Here is a 16,106-nt window from a genome sequence, read left to right on the forward strand (position 1 = left end):
ATGAAGTGGAGTCTATCCGTTTCCTTCCTTCTCCTGCTGAGCTTTGCTGAATCCAAAGTGCTGCACACTAATGAGTTTGGGATAGGTAAGATGCTTTACGGGGCGGGAGCTATTTTCCTATAACAAAATTCTTAACAACTCTTATATTTGCATCTCCAGGTACCTTGATTTAGAGCATTATAGTTACTGTTGTGGACAAGGAAGATATTTAACTGGTAGATGTACTTAGATGAAGGATAAATGTAATTTTGTATAAGGGGCTTACAAAATAACAGCAGTGTTTAACACAATCAATTTTTGGTGCAATCCGTGCTCAATTTTTTTGATATTACTTATTTAGTGGGGCCACATGTCTAGTTCCTTCAGATTGGCAAAAATGACATTTTTATTCTCCATCCTTTTAAAAGCACTAACTGACTCTCCGAAAAGCATAAATGTGAACGGGCTGACTGCAGCATGATTGTGTCAAAGGCAGTTCGAATAGTTTGCTGCTAGGGAGCCGTAGTAAGGGAGACTCAAATATGAGTTTTAGTGTTAAGCCTGCAACTAATCATTGTGGTTAACTTTGTTCCTTAGTTTTTTAGTTTTTCCAAGTATAAAATTAAGACGTCTGGACAGGTGGTTCCTGATAACTTCACAGTTCTAAAATTTATGGCTTGGGTTTAAATTCAACAGTGGTTGCTTCTCAGTTGAAATCATCAATTGTCAAACACCTGTTCTCTTTTCCAGCTTCCACGTTAGATTCTTCCTCGTGCTCGACAGAGAAAAATATAGTTAACACGTAAGTTTTGCTTCCACAAATGTGCCACAGACATGGCATGCAACGATAAGCCTAGATAACTGAATGTAAGTTTTTAAACCACAGGAGCAAAGTGGGCAGTTTTAAGGCTCTGCTGATGTTGAATATCAGACTGATATGCAAAATGTTTAACTTCAGCCAATGCTTAAGATCTTAGCCTTTGCATTGTCTGGAATTCCACGAAGCAAGCCAAATCAGATTTTCAAAATTCTGATCAGTCTCTCTGTCATCAGTAACAGCTCTGTCTGGGCTCAGGAGTGTGTCTTAAAAGAACCAATAGGAAGACATTGCAACATTTTCTATCATGTAAACTGCTGAATATCAAGTCATAGGAAGCAGAATATTCTTATTTTGTTATTTATGGAGACTACTTTATTCCTTTAAATACTGTCTCTTTTCTACCTGCTTGAAGTTTATAGTGAGGAATTTAAACGTGTGTGCTACTGGTGATGTCTGGATTCAGAAAGCCTATCACTCTGTATTAATCTGAGGCTAGCACAATCATTGGGGTTGAGTTAGGCGATGAGCAAACCCAATGGAAGGTTCAAAGACTTCATCTTTGCTTAACTTTAGTAAGAAAAAAATAATGTTAAGAATGTAGGCCTTCCCAGGTATAGATATTCAGTGAGCAGTGATCAAAAAAAAAGAGGAAGTACATTTTGGGGAAATCCATTTATTTTGACTAAGAGTTGCATCTGTGTTTATGGGTGAAGATGCTAGAAAGAAGGCTGACACTCCCCTTTGAGCGATTAGAACCCAGTTTCCCATAGATCTTTAGCAAAGGGCGCAGTCTAAACCGATAAACAGAAAGCCACCCACAGACAGAGCTGTACTTGGAAGGAAAGCCTGACTGGGTCTGGCCCTTAAGCCTCTGCATGTGGTCCTGTTACAGAGCTACAGTCGCCTTTTCCCAGTTCGTTCAGGAAGCCACTGAGGCGGAAGTGAACAAAATGACGAGCGACCTGCTGACGGCACTGAAGAAAAAAACTGGCGATGGCTGTTCAGGAAATCAGGTGAGTGAATAGAAAGAAAGCCACTCGACACTGAACCAAAATCTAGGCTGCAGAAGAGAAGGTGCCAGGAAGAGGTGCGTTCAGTTAATCCCAAACGGTCTTCTGAAAGCAGGGTTCAGTTAGTTCAATTAGCAGAGCAAACGGCCTCTAAAGGAGCGGAGATGAGTATGTTAGATCCATTCGGAGTTGTCATGGAGATTTAGTTGATGATGAATGGCAGTATATTGTCCCTTAGGCAGACAGTGTGGCTGACAGCATTCTAGAGATCAACACATTCATAATCAAAACACTGTGTGGAAGGTGATGTCCACACAAAGTCTGTCCAGTCAACTAAGAGAACTTGGCTGCAGCTTATCAGAATCCTTATCTTATTTATAAATGTTAATTTATTAAATGATGTTATATATTTATGTTTTATACATACATTACATACTATATTATATATCCTATCATATATTATATATGGAGACAAATTACAGTATATTATATTGTATATTATATATTACATGTACAATACATACTTATTTTATAGTTATAATTTTATATCATTATAATATACAATTAATCGACTGATTAATTAAATCTCTATGATAATCCTGCAAGATTGAGGACAATTTTCCCATGAAGGGAACTTAGGCACAGAGAAATCACTCCTTTGGGGAACTATAGTTTGGTATAACTGAGGATTAAATGAAGTTTTCTGGCTCCAGAAATTGGGTTCTTAGCAGGGTGCTCACATTGTTCAGCATAGCACAGTGAGTGTGAGGCTCACAGCGGTTGTTCAGGTTGTTGGACAGAACACATACACAGACAGCATCAATGTCTGATATCCAGCTAAGTCAGAACTTCAGAAAAACAATCAGGTTGAAGTACCCAGTTGTCCTGGTATACACGCTCAATACAAAATAGTCAGTGTTCTTTAGTTTACTCCTGTATAGAAATGAACTTTATACTTGTTGGAGTTACTTAAGTATGGAACAAATACATTGTCACAGTGGAGTTAAAGTGGCCAAAATGTTATGTGTCTGGCCACTGTGAAGAAGATCTCCTTTAAAAAATGATAAAAATGTATTCTTTGAGACTTTCATAAGAGTATTTTAATCTGGACGGCTTCCTCAGACCCTTCCAACTCACCCAGACTGCTACATTGTTACTGCAGACTCTGTTTTTTTAAACTTATGCTAATTAATGCTTGCAATATGTGCATGGGCACAGGGCCTTCCAATGGTGCATGTGCCAAGGGTTGCACCCTAAAGAAAGCCTCCTTTTATCTTCCAACTGCCAGGACCCCCTCTGCCAGGGCTGGGGCGTGGTGAGCTTCTGTCCACCTAGCTGGCTCTTTGGCTATCTTGACTTATGAAGGTCTGTGCAGACCTTCACAGTAGATGACATGTCACATGTGCAACAGCCCTGTCGTGTATGAAAAGGTCTTGCTGCAGACTTCCTGCAATCTCTGGTCCCTAAAATCTTTCCCTGTCTTCTCCGATGGACACTGCCTCTTGTGGAGAGAGCCTCTCCTCTCTGTGGATGTCCTACTTGGGGCTGAGCACATCCCAGCCACCTATCTTCTGTATTTTGGCCAGTTGTACATCTCTGCATTCATTACCGTCTACTGCAAACAGACTCTCCTGGGACAAAGACTAGGGGCCACACGTAGCTCTGCCTCTCTGTGTTTAGAAGGCAATCTGGTACTATGTCCAGGAAAAGAAACAGAAGTAGGTTTGCTCTTAGGGGCCTATACCATACTCAGTCATGGGTTCTTGGCCCAGTTTACAGTGCCAGGCAGGCCTCACAGGGTTTGCAGCTGGGTTAGGCTATACTGTAGATGACTTTTCTCCCCTGGCAGCTTGTGCAGCCCCTTCTGGAATTAGTAAATCTAGACAGTGAGAAGGCAACTTTGGATGCCTCCAACTCTAACATGTGTGAGTTAATAAGAATATCCGGTTTGCATCTTAGTTTTTGGTCGTTCTTTGTTGACCACTTAAAAAGGCGTAAATTATGCCCAATGCACTTCGTATTGTGCCTTTTGTATTCAGTTGGTGTTCAGGGGATTTTGCAGGCGGGGTGACGTGTAATATAAATTCAAAGGTTTCTTTACAAAGAAACATGGTGGGACGCCTCTGTGACCTCAGGCCTTGGGAGGCTGAGGTAAGTGGGTCTGAATTTAGGGCCACTCCTGTCTACATAGTGAGTTTCAGGCTAGCCATGACCCCATCAAGAAGAGAAACTACCTCAACCAGCTAGAGAACGTCACAAGCCAGAGGTGAATATGGAGAATTAGAGGCTTAAGGAGGACTGTCAAGATTTTAAAAATATTAGCAGTTGTAATAGTTAATAAAGATTTTCCTGAGGCAGGTGGCTTCCTTCAAAATACTGGTCTTGTCCAATCTCAGTGGATTTAGGTGCTAAGCAAGAAAGCATTGTGAAATGTTTTAGCTAAATCACCAATTATGACTAACAAAGGGTGGTTCTATATTTAGTGCGTTTAAAGTATTTTTTATTTTTAACTAAAAATAATATCCAGTTTTTTATTATTATAGTGTTGTTTAAAGGACAAAAGGACTGAGTATCTAAACATTACATAACAAAACAATGGTTATGTAAAAGGAAGAAAGTTTCTATTATCTTGGGGCCAAACTTTTCATGAAATAAGAGTGAAATTCACTTAACTTAAAACAAGATACAAAAGGTAAACTATTGCATGACCCCTTTTACTTTTAAAATAAGTATAACTCACACACAGAATGTGTGCTACCCAAAGATATAGGTTTAAAGCCCTTGCTCTAAAAGCTACCAAAGGAAGTCCTCACCTCAGACTGAGAGGAAATATACTGAACATGTATGGGGAGTTTGCTTACTTTACTGGTCTCATTTTGGACATTACAAAACTTTATACACTTGTTCCAGAGGAGTTAGATAGTCACCTTTCTTTTTTCTTTTTAATATTTATTTATTTATTCTATTTATATGAGCACACTGTAGCTGTCTTCAGACACACCAAAAGAGGGCATCTGATCCCATTACAGATGGTCGTGAGCCACCATGTGGTTGCTGGGAATTGAACTCAGGACCTCTGGAAGAGCAGTCAGTGCTCTTAACCACTGAGCCACCTCTCCAGTCCCAATAATCGCCTTTCCCTAACAACCAAAGATTTTCTTTTCCCAGATGTCTGTGTTCCTGGATGAAATTTGCCACGAGACAGAAATCTCTATCAAGTATGGATTCTCAAACTGCTGCAGCCATACCGGGGCAGAAAGACACCAGTGTCTGCTGGCACGCAAGAAGACCGCGCCAGCCTCGGTTCCACCCTTCCGCTTTCCAGAACCTGCAGAGAGCTGCCAAGCATACGAGGAAAACAGGGCGAAGTTCATAAACAGGTAAGGGCCATCCAGTGGCCAGTCAGTGCTTCTGCAGTCTACGCAGTGTACTCCAAACTGCGTACAAGTAAGAAATGAGCCAGAGGACATTTGCTGAGGTCTGTGCAGCTCCTGTTGGACATAGACGGTGAGGTGCAGAGCAGAGCGCATGCAGATTCAGCCTCTGGCCCTCCAGCCTCCGGAAACACAGCTCTTTCTCTCACCTTTGAAGTTTTGATTTTACTTCCCACAAAAATACATCAGGATTTCGGGGAATGACTCCTGAGAGCCAGGCATTCTTGTACACGTAGGAAACTGATAATTAAGATTGTGGAATCAGATGGTGTTGGAATAAATGTGCTTGGCACAAATGGTTGGATAAATGCTCTCAAGCTTTGAGGTCATCCTCTTCCTTTTTCCTTTAAAAGTATTTCATTTTATCTTTGAAACTGGGTCTCAAGAAAGCCATGTTGATCTTGAACTAAGAATGTAGTTAAGGATAGGTTTGAGCTTCTTATCCTCCTAACTCTACCGTACAGGGAGACATATCTACATACACACAAACAATATATATTTATATGTCTGTTTATACTGATCCACACATGCACATGTATGTATATATATACACAGACAGAGAGAGACAAAGAGAGACAGAGACAGGAGACAGAGACAAAGAGACAGAGACAGAGAGGACTCCCTAGGATCTCACCTTCACTTACAGAGCTGTCTTACTTAGAAGCTTTCCCGGCTGATTCCCCAAACATGTCTGACAAGATTTTTACTGAAAAAGACATCTCAGTAAGAACCATAGCATCTTTGTTTTCATAAAAGACTCTGAAACAATTTTTTGGATCTTTTCTTTTATCCTGGGGTTGACATGTAGGAACTTTTCGACAGTGTCTGAGACAAGCATGCACATGTCCCCATAACAGCACAGTAAAGAAATGTCATTGCTTTTGCCCTTACCGATCTTTAAATAAATGCCAGAGCCCAGTTGAGGCAGGCACAGGGCAGTCGCAGCCCGTTCCTCAGACATTTGCAAATCTCCACGCGTTCTCCATCCCACAGCTTCATCTATGACGTGTCCAGGAGGAACCCCTTCATGTACGCCCCTACTATTCTTTCCTTGGCTGCTCAGTATGACAAAGCAGTTTCAGCGTGCTGCAAAGCTGACAACGTGGATGAATGCTTCCAGACAAAGGTGGTATTTTTGTGAAGCTCTTTGAAACCAAATGGGATCTGGCTATGGCTTCTGGGGGTAGAGGGCAGAATTAAAATTGGAAATATTCCTCCCTGTGGAGAATGTCATCTTCAGAAGAGAGCTTAATTCTATCTTCTCCTAAATGAAAGTCCTTTTTACTTGACCTCTCTAATTTTCAATGACATTTCATTTTCTATTTATAGTTAGAAATGATACCCATAATAGATAGGACGGGACAACTTTAGGCTGAAGTAAAAATGTGTGTATTTTGTGGTTTCATGAACCAGCATCTACTGACTTTTTAAGGAGAGCAGAGGCAGGAACAATGGCGGCTTCGTGGCTATAACCTGTCAGAGTGCTGGGATTGTGCTTCTTCTGTAGGGCAGATAACGGTGTTGGTACAATATAACCAGCCCTACAGTAATTGGCACTTGGAGAGTACACTAGTTCAACCAGAGCCAAGGAGGCTGGCAATTGGTGGGTCTGTTCACGTGTGGGCAAAATGGAACATGTTCCAGCTTCCGCCCTTAGTTTGCTCATTTTACTTTGATTTTGAGACAGACTCTTGTTATATGGCCCCAAACTCCTAAGAGTCATGACCATAGTGCAATTTCCCTTTTCTCCCTTTCTTATCTTTTTCTTTTTCTTTTTGTAGCAGAGCAGGAGCTAACAGGCTTTCCTTTGCCTGGAGGCAAGACAGGCCCAGTTGTCCATGTGGCCCCAATATCAAAATTATGACTTACTGTTTCAAAGAATTTTAAATAAATCTTGGCATATATACATAAGAATTAATCTAAAAGTCATAAAAGTAGTATGATATGGTTAAACATCCTGAGCTGTAAGTTTAGTAAGAGCTATTTTATACTTTCATGGGTCACCTGTACTGAGCTTTTCTAGTCCCTAGATCTTAGAATGAATGGGTTTCCTTAATATTTCATTTCTTCTGCATCTAGAGAGCAACAATCACAAAGGAATTAAGAGAAGGAAGCATGCTAAATGAGCATGTATGCTCAGTAATAAGGAAATTTGGATCCCGGAACCTCCAGGCCACGTAAGTATAAGCGTCTAAGGATGTGCTCTGATAGGCTCAACAGTAATCCTCCAGAGTAGAGTCTCCTTTGCAGAGGTAGTCTCTGGTTAGAGTCATGCGATCCCAGGAGCAGACTGGAGCAGCGGGTTCTAAGTGCCGCCCCTGTGAGGCCTGTGTATTGTGCACAGCAGAGGCCCAATACACAGTTTCAGTCCTGCAGTTTCTTCCAAAGACTGGCTGGCCCTTACTCCTGGAAGAGGTCAAACGTATTCTACAATTAACCCCCAATTCTACTAGAAACTTAGCATCAATTCATAAAGAACTCTAAAAATCTGTCTTAATGGTAAAATAGAAATGAAGTCACAATTACAGAGCTTGTGCTTTTGGGGGCTGAAGCTGATGAGACTTAAGAAATGTTTCTTTTGAGACATCTTGTTCTTTCCCATTGGAGCTAGTGCCCCAGATACTCTGTAGATGATTCGATTTTATTCTGATAATCAAGGTGATCTATTTTTTAATCTTCCTCTCCCAGAACCCTTATTAAGCTAAGTCAAAAGTTTCCCAACGCAAATTTTACTGAGATTCGGAAGCTGGCCCTGGATGTGGCCCACATCCACGAGGAGTGTTGCCAAGGAAATGCGCTGGAATGCCTGCAGGATGGGGTAGGAGTCTCCTCTTGCCCTCTCTACTCTGTCTCATTCTCACCATTTTACGGTGCCTGACTTGGCTGAGGCACAGTGAATTTACAGACTTCCTAAGAGTAAAATTTAAGCAACACCAGGATCGCTTTTGGGTCTCACCTCAGGCATTAGCAATACCTGCCGCCTTCTGTGAGACTAAGGACCATTCAATTCTTCATTTGACTGAAATATAGTGAGTCTCTCCTACTAGCTCGCTAGGTGCTGGTTTACAGTGAGTGCCACTTGTCAGGAAAACTTATAAATCAACATCAAAGAATATATAGTTTAACCAGAGAGATAAGACAATAGCCTTCTTGAAGTTACAGACTGTCTTTTGTTTACCATTGTCTCTACTGGACAATGTCTGGCACACTGAAGGATTCTGTCATAGTTTAATGACAGACTTATTAGTAAAAATAATGCAAGAAACTGTTGCATGAGGGAAAAAATGTCCATTTATGGTAAGCAGAGATGTGAATAAAGGGATAGAAAAGAATTAAACTCCTAAGCTTTTAGCAACAGATTATAAAAGAACTGGTAATATAAATGATGTGGCTATTTGAGCTAATCTAAATAGTGAACGTGATGTCTGTATACCAAATCACTCCCCCTTTCATCCCTGTGGCGCCTACGACCACTTTAAAAATGTCTCTGTAGTTACAGGCTCAAATGATTTTGAAAACAGGGGTAGGAAAGACTCACTTCAACAGACTCCAGTGTCATTCTTTGTAGAGGTAGTCAGGGAAGGTGGGAGGATTTCCAGGGGTCAAAGTAGGGCAGTAGGGCAGCTGGCACACTCCTGTGGTGAGGAGTGGATGAACCGTGAAACATTTGATTACTTATTTTGGATTTGATTACTTATTCTCACATTAGGAATTCATCAGACCCTTAGGAATACTGGAAAAAATTGTTTGTTTGTGTTTGAGGTCATATATATATATATATATATATATATATATATATATATATATATATATTAGCTTTAACTTTTGGAGCTCATAACTACTTTTTCATTCATTAAGAGTAGAAAAATAATTTCAGTACTTTACTGGAAGGTTTTAACAAACTGAATAGTAAGTTTCAAGGGTCACCGTTAAGAACGCAGGTCTCTGAGCAAAGACAAAGTTGTCTGTAGCATTTTTGCACAGCCAGTTTGTCTTCTAGACTGCCCTCTGGAGGGCAGAGTGAGTCACTGCATAGCCTTCTGATCAAGATGGAAAGGGCCAGCAAGGTAAGAATGCCAGCCTGCCGCAGCGAATATTGCACACTGGAAAATTTCAGTAACCATCAAAAGCTGCTGTCTTGTTTGAGCAACAGATTTCTGTCTTTTCTTGAAGACTTTTACTAAAATAGGACAGTAGGACTTAGATGGAAGCTGTGCAAAGCGAGGTGAACAAAACAAAAAGAGAAAGGCGATAGGAAGAGGCAGAGGAGAGACGAGGCACCTCTTCCTTTTCATCCTGCCATTTTCTCCTTCCACTTCCTTTAAAGGCTCTAAGTTCCCACCTCAAAGGATAAATCTTTGAGATTTGTTTTTTACTTTACTCATTACAGGAAAAAGTCATGACATATATATGTTCTCGAAAAGATATTCTGTCGAGCAAAACAGCAGAGTGCTGCAAATTACCCATGATGGAGCTTGGCTACTGCATAATTCATGCAGAAAATGACGACAAACCTGAAGGCTTATCTCTAAACCCAAGCGAGTTTTTGGGAGACAGAAATTTTGCCCAATTTTCTTCAGAGGAAAAAATCATGTTCATGGCTAGGTAAGATGCCCTGTAAATGAGCATCTACGGTGATAAAGATGATGTGATTGGGAGTGGGGGCTATAGGTTTTTAGCTCATTGGAGGCTGTCTGTCTAGATGCTGTGACACGTAGGAGCTGTAAGCACAGAACTCATAACTGGGGAGTGAGACCCAGCATGGCGTGATGAAGATCCCACAGTTACTACTAATAATTGGCTTGCTTATGAATCTATATTTTGTTTTTGATATTTTTTTCTGAAATGAGGCAATCCGTCCTGTTTAAATATCTCATATGAAAACCACCATGACCTTGCAAAGATAATTTATATATTTTAGTAATGAGGAGGCTGCCAAGTCAGCTGAGTCAGTGGGTAAACTCCGCACAAGCCTGACTACCTGTGCTCAACTCAACGAAATGGACATGGGGCAGTTGAACAGATTTCTAAAAGTGGTCCTTGACAACATATGCATGCTGTGGCAAACGTGCTCCCCTCCAGTAGTAATAAATAAATACAATTAAATTTGAAAATAAGAAGTGCCCAAGGTCAAGAATAAAATGACCTGCAATACGTGCTTTAAAAATAAAGAACATGGACTGGAGAGATAGCTCAGTGGTTAAAAGCACTGACTCAAAAAGAGTCTGACGGTAATGCAGCAATGAAAGAAATGGCTCAATTTTCTCACCAGTATTCCCCCAACGATGTGGCTCTTCTGTTTCATTAAAATCAGGCAATCACAGCCCGTTTGCACTGCTAAATAAAGTTATGTGAACTGAAACAAAGACTAGATTTAGGAGACACATGTAGGCATCTTATTGCTGGTGGAAGTGAATGCTACCCATGCCGACGACCCTGGAGCACAGTTAATATTAAAAAGCGATCACATGTAAGAGCTAATAGTGTGCTTCATAGAAACAGGCCTCCAGTGGAAAGAACACTACAGGAGACATTTTTCTCAGCTGAGAATGGTCTATACATACATAGCCTGATTTAAGTTTTTTTGGTCATAGATTTCAAATTATGTTTGTTTTTCTGCTTTACTTGCTATTTGATTTTTAATGTCTGTACGCTTTGACTGTTCTATAGGAACCGTCAGGGGATTAATAGTGTAATTTTGTCTTAGTTCTAACAGCTTGATATTTTTCCTATATATTTAAGCTTTCTTCATGAATATTCAAGAACTCACCCCAACCTTCCTGTCTCAGTCATTCTAAGAATTGCTAAGACATACCAGGAAATATTAGAGAAGTGTTTCCAGCCTGAAAGTCCATCTACATGCTGGGATAATCTGGTAGGCTGCACTGGAATTGGGGGGGTGTAATCTGCAAAATTGCATTTGATAGAAGCCTTTGAGAATACTGTTTGTAGGCCAGTGAGTGGAGACTTATTAGGTAAAGGTACTGTTGTGTGAGCTGGATCCTTGGGTACCATGTAAAGAGAGAAGAAAAAGAATTCCACTCTACAAAGTTGGAGTGGCACCCACACACGTCCTTTGGTAATGCTCCCCACCTGATGATCAAAAAAAATACATAAAAATACTAGTTATCTAGCAATTAACTAGTTATACTTATGAACTAGTAATCTAGGAATTAATTAGTTATTCTAAATAGTGACCAATGGCTTGTGTAAGAAATGAAATGTTGGTTAAAAGCGTTACAGTGAATAGAAGAGAGATAATATTCATCTTTGCTGACTGCAGGAAGGCAAAATCCAATGGTTACATTCTCAAGAGTTCATTTGTTTTAATTCTTAAAAGCCACACTTTATCATCTCCAATATTTCATAAAGGCTTCTAAGACTTGTTTTATAATGTAATAAGATACTGGCATATAGAAAATGGTGTGTCTGGGAGGAGAGAAAAATGCATGTAATAATGTCTCTATTTCAGGAAGAAGAATTGAAAAACCACATCCAGGAGAGCCAGGAGCTGGCCAAACAAAGCTGTGGGCTCTTGCAGAAGTTAGGACCCTACCACTTGCAAAACTTGTATGTTTTTTGAAATGTTTTCAGTGACTTAAGATTATTAATAGGTGAAGGAAACATAAATTTAAAGTCTCAAGCCACAGCTTCTCTTAACTTCCGTGCCCAACTGGGTCAAAGTCTGTATAAATGTGATTACATGATTTCTCCCCTGTTAAATATTATCAAGAGCAGCTCATGAAGTCTGATCTTTTAAATTGACTGTGGGTTCTCCAAGCTCTGTAGATTTTTGCAGAAGACATATCAATTCTGCGCTTGGTCAGTCAGGGTTCCAATACCCCAAGTTCACCATTAAAATCTAGGGAAGTGCTGTGGTTGATAAGAAACCAGATTGTGGGGCAATCTGTAACCCGTAGTGACACGTGGGGAAGATGGGGGTATGTGTAGTGACTGACAGAATTAAAAGCTTCTTGGTTGTGGGTAACCACATGCCTACTGTCTTCTGACACCAAAAGTAGGCCCTGGAGAAAGAAGAAGGGCTAAACACTCATGATAACGTGGTAAAAATGCTTCTTCAAGGTTCCTCTTTGGTTACACGAGGAAAGCCCCTCAGCTGACCTCCGCGGAGCTGATCGAACTCACCGAGAAGATGGTGGGCATTGCTTCCGCGTGCTGCCAGCTCAGTGAGGATAAATGGTCCACCTGTGGCGAGGGATGGGTGAGTGCCTACCGCATTCCTGTTCTGTTTGACTCGGAGCTGCTTCGCATCTCCATGTGGGAGAGATAGTGGAGCTGGTGTGGAGGTGCTGCTCCTTGGTTTCTTTAGTAAGTTCAGATGGAGGGTGTGTGGGAGAGCTGTCTCTCAGTGGTCTGCCTTTGGCTTCCTGTCCTTCTTGAATGCTTAGGGTAAGAGCAAAGGCTTTATTCAACAACATAAAGGCAAACTTTATACATAGGAAGGATAATGCCCAATATATTATCCCATTTATTTCTTCTTATTCTTTAAATTCTCACTTTCATATGGGGGGAGGGAGAAGAAGCACAAAATCTCACTTCTAATAGATCAGATTAGTCATTTTATTTTAGACATACTTAAGAGTTCTGCCTTTTGCAGGCCAGTCTCATCATCATAGTGCTATTTGGGGTAGTTTGTTACCAAGCACAGCACAGGATTAAGATCCATGTTCTGGATAGTCACCCCCTTCATCTTCAGGTCACACTGAGAGGGGAGCAAAGCCCCACTAAGCTTGAACTGTTTGCATTTGACATTTGAGAATAATGATAATAAAGGTACCATTTTTTAGGGTGACTGTCTTCGATTAGGCGCCCAGGCTTAGCCCGAGAGTAGTAACCACACAAACATTCTAACAACCATTAAAATTTATATCTTGGTGTTTGATAGATATCTTTACAGTAAGGGGGCTTGTGGGGGATCTATATGAAAGCTTTAAACATACGCACACACATTCACACATTTATTTTCTACTAGTTTTGTGTATGTGTATAGAAAAAAATTTGTAAAGGTAGATTTGCCCTGTTCTAACTTTCAGAAAGGAATTCTCTGTACCAAAATGCAAATGCAGGGCTTGAAGGGTTAAAAGTGTGTACTGCTCTTTGTGAGGAGCCAAGTTTGGTTCTTAGCCTCCACTGAAAATGGCTCTCAGACACCTTTTACTGCAGTTCCATGGAGGGCTGACGTCTTTAGCTTCCACAGGGATCTATGCCCACCTGTGCACACTAGTTACACATAATTTAAAATAAAATAAGCATTAAAAAAAGCAAAAGTCAGCCAGATACGCACAGAAAACAACCTACCAATGGATGTTTCCTTTCTGAAAGTCCTTTCTACAATAAGAAGCATATTTCAAATAGCTAAAGGTCTTTTCTCAAAACTTAGTGTGTCCACATTGTCACTACAAATTGTTTTATCCCAAGCAGATGGCAAATGGCAAAGTCCATAACAAACCATTACTAAGGCAATAACACTGCATAGAAAAATCTCCTGTACTATTATTGACAAACTGCAAGACTTTGAGAACCCCTGCATGAGATTTCTGGAAATGTGAGCCAACTTGGTGGCTAATTCTGTCTCCCTGCTCTCTTCTTTCCTTTTCTTTTAACCAGGCCGACATTTTCATTGGACACTTGTGTATAAGACATGAAACCAACCCGGTGAACTCTGGAATCAACCACTGCTGCAACTCCTCATATTCCAACAGGAGGCCATGTATCACCAACTTCCAGAAGGATGGAACCTATGTCCCCTCACCATTCTCTGAAGACAAGTTCGCCTTCCACAAGGGTCTGTGCCAACCTCAAGGCAAAGCCCTGCAGACCATGAAACAAGAGTAAGACATTGTTATTTTCTGTCATGGAGAACATCAGCATAGAGGGAGGGGCTGAGAATCCTGCCTTACATGTTGAGAGCTACTGGGCTCATTAGAGCGCTCCCAGTCTCAAATTCGTTCTGTCTCAGTTTTCACACAGCCTTATGGGGGAAGTTAGTTTGAAAAAAATCCACTGAGGCAGACAATTTTCTGGTTATGAAAAATTGTCTCTGTCATGAAAATTGCAATATATTGTAATTGGAAGGAAGAAGTAGGAGGAAAATGGGTGATACATTTTGAAAAATTAGGAGAGATCTTTGTTGTGAGTCTGGGCACTTCTAATTATAGGAAATGTGTGACTGTGTCTATAAGCAGTGTAATTACATATGACTCAACCATGTGTTTCAAACAACAACAACAACAACAAAGGAAACAAAAACACCATTCAGGGTGAGACATTCTGGAATGGTAATGGGGTGAAGCCAGGGGGAACTTACATTCTGAAATATTCATGTATTTTAATTTAAATTTAACACTCACTGGCTTTGTACAGGAGCTTCCTACATTGGGAGATCCATTCTCCTGTTTTTCCTCACCCCGGTCAAAGGTGTGTTCAAGAGATAACAGGAAATGTGCTTCCTTCCCACGCTTTCTAACGGCCTTGCCAACTTTAACCCCGATACACAGTCGCCGCTAAGAGAGTATTATAGGCCGCCGGCGCTCCTCAGGTTAAGCTATGATGGTGGCAGGTGTCAGCATCCGGACATCTGGGCTCCTGTGCATGAATAGCCAGATTGCAGAAGAGCAAAGAGGCAGGAATCACAGTCCACTCTCTGTAAAAGCACAGAGAATCCTGAGTTTCTCCTCTGTAACCTGCACCAGGGCGGGGCAGCAGCGTGGCATGCTTCCAATCTACTTCTTTTTGATGAAAAGGGTGAGGACTAACCTTGGCAATGAGCAAACAGAGAGATAGCCGAGGTTGGCTGTTAGAACTCTGAAAGTCTTCTACTAAAAAATGATTTCGGAAAGTGCCTTCTGCATGGCAGACTCTCCAGTATTTTCTTTGGTTTTAAAACCGCAGGCTTCTCATTAACCTGGTGAAGCAAAAGCCCGAAATAACGAAGGAGGAGCATGCCGCTGTCACCGCCGATTTCTCTGGCCTTCTGGAGAAGTGCTGCAAACACCAGAATGAAGAAGTCTGCTTTGCAGAAGAGGTGTGTGCAAACGTCTCATCCCCCAAAGTCCTGGTGTGGCCTGTCCTGCAGTAAGGAACAGAAAGAGTATCCTACAAATCCATCACTTAAAATAATGACAAATTTAAATGTCTTTTGAAAAATCTTATGGGGTTTAAAAGATAATAACGATTTTTTTCTAAGTATTAGGGAGAATTAAAAGTTTATTCTGTATCAAGAGAATTAGCAATTTTGATTTATTTCCTAATAGAGAGAATGACTAAATATAAACATAATTGATAACATAGAAGACTTTCTGAGCTAAAGTTAATCGAGTTTCATGAAGTGGATCAGAGGAGCTCCCTAGTTAGCATATTAATTAAATGATCAAGAGAGTATTTGTAGGAATTACTCCTGACCCCACTTAAGGGTGAGCACACCTCTGCACGCCCACAGTGGGGACAAGGAACTGAGCTGACATCTGACCGGCACAGTCCTTTGTCTCTTCAGCTCAGCATCTCTGTGTGTTCTTCACTTCCAGGGTCCAAAGCTGATTTCCAAAACTCGTGAAGCTTTGGGGGTTTAAACATCTCCAGGTAAGAAAAAGTTAAATGCAGCCCCAGATAAATAATAACGTTGATTCTCTCTGTATATCAATCAATATGAGTTATGGCTGTAAGAAATATTAATTTTTAAAAAATGACTATAATGCAATAGAGGTTTGTTTGTTTTTAAAACACTGAAACAGAACATTTCAAAGGCTTCAGAAAATGTCATCAGAAGGCTTTCCTATGTTCCTATTATCAAAAATAAATAAATAAATAAACAAATGCCTTCTCTTTCTACTTACTAATAAAACT

The 16,106-nt window shown here is 40.7% G+C and overlaps 1 protein-coding gene across 1 annotated transcript; it reads left to right on the plus strand.

The window, feature by feature from the left end:
- On the plus strand, nucleotides 1–15,832 carry AFP (alpha fetoprotein; the record flags this gene model as incomplete). The annotated part of the gene is made up of 14 exons (XM_080933144.1): nucleotides 1–85; nucleotides 730–781; nucleotides 1,692–1,812; nucleotides 4,978–5,189; nucleotides 6,237–6,369; nucleotides 7,323–7,420; nucleotides 7,932–8,061; nucleotides 9,634–9,848; nucleotides 10,986–11,118; nucleotides 11,716–11,813; nucleotides 12,327–12,465; nucleotides 13,872–14,095; nucleotides 15,156–15,288; nucleotides 15,788–15,832. 14 exons carry the CDS (start codon nucleotides 1–3, stop codon nucleotides 15,830–15,832), a joined length of 1,818 nt encoding a protein of 605 aa, XP_080789270.1.
- Between the last annotated feature and the right edge of the window lie 274 nt (nucleotides 15,833–16,106).

Source organism: Micromys minutus (assembly GCF_963924665.1).
Source record: "Micromys minutus genome assembly, chromosome: 1".
Lineage (NCBI taxonomy): Eukaryota > Metazoa > Chordata > Mammalia > Rodentia > Muridae > Micromys > Micromys minutus.